General features: G+C 38.3%; 1 protein-coding gene across 1 annotated transcript in view; it reads left to right on the top strand.

Moving 5' to 3' along the window:
• Nucleotides 1–20: 20 nt before the first annotated feature.
• The window catches only part of syt3 (synaptotagmin III), a 23,152-nt gene continuing 11,606 nt past the window's right edge, over nt 21–11,566 (top strand). The window contains exons 1-2 of the mRNA XM_016468081.1: nt 21–256; nt 11,238–11,559. Coding sequence (XP_016323567.1) covers nt 109–256; nt 11,238–11,559 — 470 coding nt within the window. The 5' untranslated portion in view covers nt 21–108. The remainder of the gene's footprint in view (nt 257–11,237; nt 11,560–11,566) is intronic.

Here is an 11,566-nt window from a genome sequence, read left to right as displayed (position 1 = left end):
ATCGGCAGAAAGTGACCAGACACACCCTCTCCGCTCAGTTGGTGTGGGCGGTGAGAGCTGTGCCACGATTGGTTGAGTGCAGGGTGGGTGTGCGATGCGGATTGGAGGATGTCGGGGGACTGGGAAGACGACCTTTGTAAGAAGGCGTTGGTGCTGGTGGAGGAACTGTGCTTCCGGTCTGGAGGCTTGAGCCAGAGTGCGAGCTGTCAGGAGTTCAGCTACATGATGAGAGGACCTAACGGACAGCTGAACACAGGTAAGAGCATAGCACAACCTGTTAAAAGGATGGTTGATCCAAAAATGATCATTCTGTCATCATTTACTCACTTTCATGTTGTTACGAACCAGTTTGACTTACTATTTTTCTCCATGGTACTCAAAAGGAGCCATTGTGCAAAGTGCTCTCTTGTCCATGCAGTAACAATGAATGGGGACTACAAAAAGAGCTCAAAGGCATCATAAAAATGGTCCATATGACTTATATTCTAAGTCTTCTGAAGTTTCACAGAAGAAAGTCTTACAGGTTTGGAATGACAGGAGGGCGAGTCATAAATGATGACAGAATTTTCATTTTTGGGTGAACTATCACTTTAAAGCCTATTCAGAGCTTGAATTGCTATGATTTATGTATGACATCTAACCAAAATACTGACTTGGACCTGACAAACGGCCTAAAAGGTTCATTTTCATCATCAGCCTACCTCACTGAGTCATGTGACCAGGAAAGAGCCTCACTGGTAAAAGCTGCTCGTTCATGTAATTACGCCTGGCCGTTTTACTTTGTATTCACGCCATGCCCACCACAGGTGTTATGGCTGGATGCTGTGTTCAGAGTGAGACTGTCCTGTTTACAGATTTAGTCATTATTGTTTAAATTCCCAAGTGCCCAGTGATTGAAATGGAATTGGACTTGCATTCTCTCTAATATGAAATGGCACAACCGCAGTTAATTGAAATGGCTCTAAGCTCCTTGTGAAAAGAAGGGTAAAAAATGAAACTGCGTAGGCTTTCCTTCCTAGGGTCTCCAAACACCCAACAATCACCCAAACGGAGGAGGCTGTCAGTTAAAGCTAATCATTGTCTTTATTTCTTAAAGGGATAGTTCATCCAAAAATGAAATTGTTTTCATCATTTACAAACCTGTTTGACTTTATTTCTTCAGTGGACACCAATGAAAATTGTCTTCATGCTTTTTTTTTTGTCCATATAATGAAAGTCAGTGGGAGTCAATCTTATTTGAATGGACAAAAACATTTAAAATATTCTTTAAAAAAAAAAAACAGGTCAATATAAAAAAAAAGTCATACAGGTTTGAAACAACGTGAAGGTAAGTAAATTGTGACAGAATTTACATTTTTTTAACCCAAATGCTGGGTTCAGCCTGTTTTATTGGGTTATTTTTAATATTTTTACCCAGGTGCTGTGTAGTTTTTCTGCACTCTAAAAAATGCTGGGTTCAGCTTGTTGGGTCATTTTATTGGGCTATTTTTAATATTTTTTACCCAGGTGCTGGGTCGTTTTTCTGTAACTCAGCTGCTGGGTCATTTTTTACTGTCAATACAAATAATAAACCTGCCAAGCACGGGGTCAGTGTAACCCAATTTTGGGTAGTCTGTGCCAAACCAGTTCAAACTGGATACATTTGTCAGCGGTCATTTTGTGTTCTGCTCTGAGAGAAAACTCGACTGACGGGAAACTTCCTGAATGAAATTAAGGTTTGTATTACATTGTATTCCTATCAAATTATTACTGTATAAATAGGAAAACGTCTGTAAGCTCTCATTTTTTATTATTTTTTTGTTTAAATGTACTTCGCAGCTAACGTCTGCTTGTAACGCTAGCCTTCTACAAACGCAGCATTCACCAAATCTCCACACAAAGCGAAGGACCCGCCACCTCCTGCCAAACGAATGCACAACCAGGGCTGAAACACGACGCGACACCGCTGTTATATGTAACAAAGTTTCCGTGCTCTCCACTGACTGCAACAGGATTGCTATTGGTCTACGTAGTGCACCATTGTTGCAGCTGTGGTCGCGCTATGCATTTGACGGGTCGAAACTTAAATGTCTGACAGACAAGATGGCACAGACAAGATGGTAAAGCTGTTTTTGTTGTAACTTTTCAAACATGAATATAAGATAAGTCATGATTATAAGTGTAACACAGTTCGTAGTTCGGGAAGAAGGAGGCGGGAACCGGCGAACGTTCAAACAAAACTTTAATAACAAAATAAACACAAAATAGCGTGACAGCCCCTCGCGGACGACTGTTGCGCACAAACAGAACCAAAACACAAAATAAAATCCAGGCCTGGTCCTCTCTCGTCGTTCACTGTCGTAGCTCCTCCTTTTATCCTTCCGGAGCTCCTTCGTGGGACTCCAGACCGGTGAGTGGTGCAGGTGTCGCTCATTATCAATTACTCCACCGGTCTCGCTCCATTCCCACGGCTCTCGGCCCAGCCCCACTCATCACAATAAGTCATTTAACGAACTGGAACAGCCTACTGATAGCAGTTTTCTTCCCACAGATTCCCTTTGGCTGGTCTTGCTGCTCCTGTCACGTCCTAAAACCTTTACTGAAGATTTTATGATTGCAAGAGACTGACTTGACATTGAATAAAAAAATATTGTAAATGAACTGTTCTTCTCCTATATATAAAACAGATTTTAGAGCACATTTTTATTATTTCAAATGAAAAACCTTCAATAGGTTGACTAACCCAGCACAATGTCAAAAACAACCCAGCAAATGGGTTAATGTATAAAACCCAACAAGCTGGGTTGAAATAACCCAGCATGTGCTCTGTCCAATATTTACCCAGTGCTGGGTTTCCAGATAACCCAGAAATGGTTGTTTTTAACCCAGCATTTTTTAGAGTGTATAATGCTTTCAGGATGTTTTGCATATGTTTATTCTAATGAATTCTGGACATTTGCTTACATGAACAGGTTTTGTCAGTCATTAAACGTCGGTCATTAGTTATTAGGGCGGTGCTGGATTCAATCCTGCATTTTGTATCATGAAAGATATGTTAGAAGCAGGGTCCAAAATTACATTTACATTTTACATTTATTCATTTAGCAGAGGCTTTTAGCCAAAAGCAACTTACAAATGAGAGTAACACAAGCAATTTGTCCAAGGAAGAACGCAATATAAATAGTGATATTATACCAAATTTCCAAGTAGTGCGACGCTAGAGGAAAATTATCACTCAGCAAGCACCAAATGCAAGTAAAAATGGCATAAAAACATGTCAGTGGCTGGTAACTTTATAAGGGACTGCAATATAATGCATGATTTCAAATCAATTGTGTGAAGGATAGTCTGAATCTCTCTTATGTAAGCAAAGTGAGCAATTCAAATCAAAGACATACAAACCATCTGCTAAAGAAAACATCTGACACCTTTACCTGGTGATCGAAAGCTGGAAAGCACTAAAGTAGCTAATGAAAACATGTTCATGATGTTGTTTTGCTGAATGCATTGCAAAATAGTGACATGCATAGCTGAGCAGGACAGGCAGCTTACCGTAGTATTAATTACTGGGAAACTAAAGGAAGCTGCCTTAGGCTCTTTAAACTCTTCTGTACTCACAGTATGCCCCATATGTGCACTACAGCTGAAGGGTAGTCATGCTGTCAAGCATAGTGTAACAAGGTGAAACAGACTATTTTTAACCCTTAGTCCCTGTATAAGCTACGGTCAGTTACCGCTCAGTTGTAAAGCAGGATTGAACATTTCGATTTGGATTTGCAGCTTTATCCAAAGACATTTTGCCACTCTCTATTTTCTATTAAAGTGTAATTATTAGCAAGCTCAGGATAAAACCCAAAGTGACTCACGTTTGATTCCTCTCAAACTGCAGGGTGTTAAGTTAATTTTAGCATAAAGTAACACTAAAATACTCTGTAAATTACTCACCACTGCATATCTGTTGCACAGTAAAAAATGTTCAAAAGTTCAGGGACAGTAGGATTTAAATAAATAAATAAATTTAAAGGGATAGTTCAGCCAAAAAAATTCTGTCTTAATTTATTCACCCACCAGTTGTTTCAAACCTGTGTAATTTTCTTTCTTATTAATGTTAGTAACCAAACAGTTGCTGGTAGCCGTTGACTTCCATAGTATGGAAAAAAAATACTATGGAAGTCAATGGCTAACTTCACCTGATAATTCTTCAAAAATATCTTCTTATGTATTCAGCAGAAGAAAGAAACTCATACAGGTTTGGAACAACATGAGGTTGAGTAAATGATGACAGAATTTTCATTTGTGGGTATATCCTTTTAAGCAAGGCTGCATTAAATTGATCAAAACAAGTCACAGTAAAAACCTTTACATTGTTACAAAAAAAACCTAACCTTTTTTTTTACAAAAAAACCCTGAAAAAAAGTTGCATAGTTTCCACAAAATATTAAGCAGCACAACAGCATATTAGAATGATTTTCTGAAGTGATTTCTGACACTGAAGTCTGGAGTAATGACTGCTGAAAATTCTGTTTTGCTGTCAGAGGATTAAATTACTTTTTGAAATAATATTTCACAGCATTACTGTTTTCAATGTATTTTTGTTCAAATAAATACAGCCTTGGTGAGCACAGACTTATCTTACTAATAAACCTAGCATGAAAAAGTACCTAATATAATAAGTTTGTAAGTTTGAATGTTTAATATATATTTCTTGAATATTTATTATTTAAAATATTTAAATATGCATTATGTAATACCAGTGGTGGACAGTAACGAAGTAGTTTTACTTCGTTTACTTTTGTACTTTCACTCGAGTAAAATTGAAAACTGAGTACTTTTACTGGAGTAATATTTTATTATACGGATCTGTACTTTTACTCAAGTACTTGATTTGTGTACTTCGTCCACCACTGTGTAATACATATTTCATATATTTATTTATTGTACAGTATGTCCTGTCTTTGTATATTTTTAAAACTCAAGGAATGTATAATTTATTATTGTAGAAGTTATAAGGCAAAAAATTTTGAAGGCTTATTGGATAGATAAAAGTAAATGTCATATTATGCAACTGCACAATCCTGCATGGACAGCTAACAAATTACTAGCTGCTCTTGCTTTAAGAAGAAACGATGCAACCAAATTAAGTACACAGTTAAGACTACAACTCTACCCATCTCTTTAGGAGGCGGTGATGGTGTGGAAAAGTCTGTGAGACAAGATGACATGAAAGGCTTAGCAACGGTGCAGAACGCTGATCCTCCTGGTTCAGCCAACCCAGAGTTTGTAGATCAAACTCCCTCCCCAGATATACTGTTTCCGAACAGTCTTTTTTTCTTTGCAAGCAGATCAATACATTAACCTTTCTAATCCCAAACCCCTCCCGTTTTTAGTTCTCTCTCCATCAGTGTCCGTTTGTTTGGCTCCACATCTTTCATTCCTGCAATTCTGCCTCTCTCGCACCAGCCATCCTTCCCTCTCTCTCTCTCCATCACTGTCCACTTTTTTCCGGGCCTGTTTTTCTCACAGGGGAATGCTTGCGGACTTTATTAACCCCTCTCTGGTGCTATCTCTCTCTTTCCTCACCTTCGACGTGTTGAGTGAATGTGTTATCTTGACCAGTCAGCCGATGTGTCTGCTTCAACATGTACACTAATCTGTTAGCTCCCTTCTGGCCCCTCCCCCTTTCCCAATCTCCCTCTTTTCTCTGATATGTCCTTTTTTTCTTTTTCTTTTCATTCTTCCTCTCTGTCAGCTTCCTGCTGGAAAATCCACTTAAAACTGGCAGCTGTGTTTTGGTATCTGTGACATGGTGACGCGGTTCTGTTGTCTGATTTCAATAGCATAATATACCAATGAACTATATGCCAATGAACGTAAATGTTCAGTTCAGTTCAGTTCACTGTATTTATGTTCATTAGCTTCAAGATATTCATTTAAATGAAATATGAACAATGGCAAAATTATGGATCGCTAAAAGAGAGGCTGTTTCAAGACTACGAACTGAAAATAATTTAAATACTAAAATATTTAGGTAGCTGTTGTTTTTCCCCAGACCTGTAGTGATGTGTGGTACACATTTTTTGTTTTACTGCTGTCCATCAACTGAAGTTTCAGAGTTTGAGAAATACTTTGATAAAGGATGGAAAAAGCAGTGAATATATGGCTTCTAACTGGTCTAAACCAGTCATTTGCTGGTCCAAGCTCTCATTTCCAGTTTCCAGTTTCAAAGTGGTCATGCTGATTCTTGGATCATGGTCGCTAGTCAACCAGCTGATGACCAGCTTGCATCAGCTAGTGACCGATTAATGACCAGCTAGAAATGGCATAAAACATAGTTAGGACTTTCTCCATCCTTTATGACAGTGCTTCTGAAATGTTTTCAGCTGGTGGACCACATTAAACCAAAAATTGTGGCCCACCTAACACTCTAGGTCTGGGGAGAAACAACAGCTGCCTACATTTTTAAGTAGTATATAAATTATTCTCAGTTTATAGCCTTGAAACCTGAGGCTGTTTTAAAACATGAGGCTGTTTTAATAATAGTTTATTATTAGGTAATTAATGTTGGTGCATTTTGTCTTTTATATTTTGAATTTTTTAAATGACTACATTTAGAATTTATTATGAAATCTATTATTATTCATCAAGATTTATAAATGTGCTTATTTAGTTCTATTTTAATCCTTTACCAACTCAAGTCACCTGCAGGTCACTGATTGAGAACCAGTGTTTTAATGCCATCGCCTACCTCTGTTTCCTTTTACGATTTTCACTGCTTTCTCTCCCCATTTCCCTCTTTGCTCCATTCATATCTCTGATCTCCTGTCCTGTCCCACTCTCTTATGTTTTCTCCTCCTATTTACCTTTTTTTCACTCTCTCTATCTGCATCTTTTTCTTCAAGCTGACAGATCAGTCCCTTCTCTCCTCCCTCTGTCTCTCTCTCTGATCATATCTTTGAACAAGTAGTGATTACTGACATACAGAGACTGATGAATTATTCACCGAAGAGAGACAGAAAGTACAGCGAAAGGAAGGAAAACAGCAAGAGGGAGGAAGAGGGGTGGAAGGAGAGGAGTCAGATGGAGGGTGAGAAAGGAGGAGGAGGGCAAAGGAGACGAATGATGAAGATGGTGCTAGATGAGGATGGAAAGCATGATGCCTTTCCTGTAATGTTTCAGAAGAGATTGTGTCTATATGCAGTCATGCGAAGGTTTCAGAAATGAAATCAAAATTTCATAATTGTTTTGCTTATAGTATGGCCCATATGTGCACTATTGCTGAAGGGTATTAATGCTGTCAAGCATACAGTAACAAAGTGAAACAGGACAAAATACTATTTTTAACCTTACGTTTCTGTCTAAAACATGGGTTTTAAAATGGTAAAAGACAGCTGTTAATTTAGATTTGGATTTGAACCTTTATACAATCTTTATAATACATAAAATCCACAATTATATATTTACCTTATAATCATGTACATAGAGAGAGAGAGAGAGAGAGAGATTTGTACACTAAAATGTAGTTTTACAGTTTGAATATAACCTAATTTCTTTAACATGTTATATATGTATTACTAAATTAATGTATTATATACTGCTCCCATGTAATGAAGCATGGTGGAAGAACACAATTTCTCACAATATTAAAATTTTACCAAAGGCTTCTAAAAAGGAGCCAAACCACATGATTCAGACTTTGACGTTTTTCTTCTTTCCCATTTTATGTTGGATTACTGAAATCCCTGTTTTATGACTGTCTGCAGTCCAAATAATTTTTCTTCCTGTTATTCAAGTTTAAATTCCTTTATAACTTCCTGTAAGATGTAGCCAATTCAATAAAAATTCCAAATTATAAATTGAAAGGGATCCAGTTCTGAATTTTGCCCAACCCTGACTGATTCTTTGGAGACCTGCAAATGTGTGAGCATTGCATGGAGGAAAACAGTAGTTGGGAGCAGAAGCAAATATGGTGGAACAAAAACTGAGAAAGACTGCATGACAGAAAGGAAAATGAAGGGCGAGCTGATAGTCATACGATATAACCTCCTTGCATAATAGAAATTACTGAGTAGCTCAAGGTAGAACCACCCTGGGGGCTTTTAGAGCTGGTGGGTGTTGCATTTGAGGAAGTGATGTGAGTGCAGGGTAAGCAGAGGATCTATGTGGGTGTGAGATCTGAATAGAGCTCTCGAGAGTCAGGCTGACAGACAGGCCCTTTGTTTTTCTTGATTGGCAGGCACTTGTTTGTCCCTGCTTGTTGGAGAGTCGCTGTTTGGTGCTGAAACCAAGTTGCCAAAGTCAAATTTTTTCAAGTGACTCACTCATGCACACGCTTAGAAATTGTTATTAAAGGCTGCATGATTGAAAGCTCATACTCTGTGAGAGACAGAGTCATAAGGCTTAATCACAGTTTAGAGGACATCTTTGTGGAAATTGGCATTGGCATTGACACTTTTTCTGCTTGGAAATAAATCCATCGTTTTCTTGGCTTTGTATTCAGATAAGAGCTAGTGAATGTTGGGAGAGCCGGTGGTAATTTACAGGCACAATGCGCCATCTTTTCTTTTTCTCCTTCTGATCCTCTCTCTGCACTTCCTTCGGTTTCTCCCAGTCATTCCCCAAGCGCAGCATCTGTCTGCCAACGCTACCTCATTTGTACATTTTTCTTTTCAAATATCTCAGTGTTCATCCTCCCAGGTTATGCAATCAAGCTTGTTGGGAACTGAGAACTTAGTTGCATTTAAAAAAAAAATACTGTAACCGATTGATTTCCATGATGTTCGTTTCCAAATATTGTTCTTTAACGTCTGCATTCATCTACCGATGATTTATTTCTGAACCGCTTCTGAATCTACGGCGCTATGGAAAAAAAAATAATGTGAGTTTGCAATGTGAATTGAATGTGATGAGAGAGAAAGATGGCAAAATTATACACAGATAATAAATAGACAATAGAAGTCAAAAATAAAAGAGAAATGATAGTTAAAGGCACAATATGTAATTTTCGCCGCTAGAGGGCACATCTTCAAAATAAAGAAAGAGGCAAAGGCGTAGTTTGATGAGTGTGGAATCATGGGAGTTGTCGTCTTCATCCCCACAGCCGATGCAATCTGACGGGACTCGGGCAGAAATCATGTTCATGGATGAGCTAATGATTTATTAACGTAGTAGAATGAAGCAGGGTGAGGCTGAAAGCCGTCGAAGCGAAACGAGGCCGCTGAACGAGCGTGACACATGGCTCGAAAGCAGCAGAGCTTTTATTATGCCTCAGTCGACCACTTCTGCTCCTTCCGGTCGTGTGTATGTGGGAAAAAAAGCAGCGCTGTTTTATCATACTAGATACATTTGAAAGTTCTGTTATAATGCTACTCTGTGCGGTCGTCACCGGTCTATTAAAGCGTCTTTGGTGTTTCCATGTTTTCTACAAAACAGAACCGGAAATCGAGGGGTTATGACATCATTGGCAGGCGACACAATGACACTATAGACACGGTCCGTGTCACTAGTTAAAATTGCTTATTTCTCTGGATTTAAACATTCTTTGAAACATTTGGGATAATGTAAGTACACAAGTCAGCAAAATATATAACACTGTTCTAGTGGATTTTAATAAAAAAATCTTACATATTGTGCCTTTAAGGCAGCATATATGAACAAATATTGCCGTATTTTTAATCAGGCACTCAATAAAGTACCCCAAAAGAAGTTCTATTATTGCTTTGGGGTCCCGGTAGGTTAGGATTTTGACAGCGGGATAGGATTTAGTCACAAAATCTGTTCTTTGTAATGAACTGGTCAAAAAGACAGTGAGTTGTCAGTTTGAATCAGTCTAATGACTCACTCACTGACTGAATCGATCACTGAACCACAACTCGAAATGAACCGAGAACGCCTACTGTGTGCTGTGTGTACTTAAGGCTTGTGATACTTGTAATATATGACTGTTTTCTTATAACAATCCGAAATATTAAAATGAATTAAATATAAATACTTATATTTTTTTTTTATAAATTGCTCTGAAGGATTTTTTTTTACTTATTGGAGTAGTTTTGTGCATGTGTTTTTGTATGAATTGTATACAAAAACAATTAACAATTTGTAAAATTGTTTAAAATAAACTAATGTTTAAATACAGATATTCTGAACTGTTTTGAATGGAACTTTAACAAAATATAAATAATGTTATAAAATATTTTTTAATTAGGTTATTGAATTTAGTAGATGAGTTTTGGTTTTATGTATTGTAACAAAGTTCGTAGTTCGGGAAGAAGGAGGCGGGAACCGGCGGACATTTAAACAAAACTTTAATAAAATAAACACAAAACAGTGCGACAGCCCCTCGCGGACGACTGTCGCGCACAAACAAAACCAAAACACAAAATAAAGTCCAGGCCTGGTCCTCTCTCGCCTTTCACTGTCGTCACTCCTCCTTTTTATCCTTCCGGAGCTCCTCCGTGAGACTCGAGACCGGTGAGTGGCGCAGGTGTCGCTCATTAGCAATTACTCCACCGGCCTCGCTCCGTTCCCACGGCTCTCGGCCCCGCCCCTCTCGTCACATGTATGTATATATATCATTTAGTAAATAGTTAGGACCAATTATTCAAGTCCTACAAGAATCATTAGAATAATTATTAAGTAACCAGAAGCGTTCAGTGGAACTTAACCCAGAATCATATAATTTCTAACTTTTTTATTGAGTATTTGTGTTTACTATGTAGTTAGGACCAGTTATTTGAGTCTTAATAGAATCATTGGTGTAATTATTAGGAACCGGAAGCTTTCATTGAAATTTGAAATAGAATCGTTACATTTCTTTCCTTTTTTTAAATATAAAGTATACTGTATGTGTTTTGTATATAGATATGACCAATTATTCAAGTCCTAAAATAATTATTAGTGTAATTATAAAGGAACCGGAAGCATTCATTGGAATTTGAACCAGAATCATTCAATTCCTTGCGATTTTTGTTACTTCTCAAGGTTGTAATAAATCAAACTCTTCTCTCTCTCAGCATTCATTGGAATTTGAACCAGAATCATTAAATTTCTTACTTTTTTATATAAAGTATATGTGTTTAGTATATAGTTAGGACCAATTATTCAAGTCCTAAAGAAACCATTAGTGTAATTATAAAGGAACCGGAAGCATTCATTGTAATATGAACCAGAATCATTAAACTCCTTAGGATTTTTGCTACCTCTCAAGGTTGTTATAAATCAAACTCTCTCTCTCTCTCTCTCTCTCTTTCTCTCTGTTTCAGAGATCTCAGTGAGTCTGCTCTCCGTCATTGTAACGTTCTGTGGCATCGTGCTGCTCTCTGTCTCTCTCTTCGTCTCCTGGAAGCTCTGCTGGTTGCCGTGGAGAGATAAGGAAGGCGGGGGTCTGAGCTTGATGTCGGGGCTCCTGCCCGGCGGTGCCGGTTTGGGTGGGGTTGGAGGTGGAGGGGGTGCCTCTCTCCTTCCTCCCTTGTTGCAGAGGAAAGATACTCAATCCTCTTCCTCGCTGTATCCCTCGCTCTCGCAGCATGGTCAGCCTCACCCCCATTTCTCCGACCTAACGGGGGTGGAGGGCGGAGGGGGGCTGGTAGTG

This window comes from Sinocyclocheilus anshuiensis, unplaced genomic scaffold (assembly GCF_001515605.1).
Source record: "Sinocyclocheilus anshuiensis isolate Anshui unplaced genomic scaffold, SAMN03320099.WGS_v1.1 scaffold893, whole genome shotgun sequence".
In the NCBI taxonomy this organism is placed as follows: domain Eukaryota; kingdom Metazoa; phylum Chordata; class Actinopteri; order Cypriniformes; family Cyprinidae; genus Sinocyclocheilus; species Sinocyclocheilus anshuiensis.
Note: the sequence above shows the minus strand (reverse complement) of the source record. Positions and strands in the feature narration are given on the sequence as shown.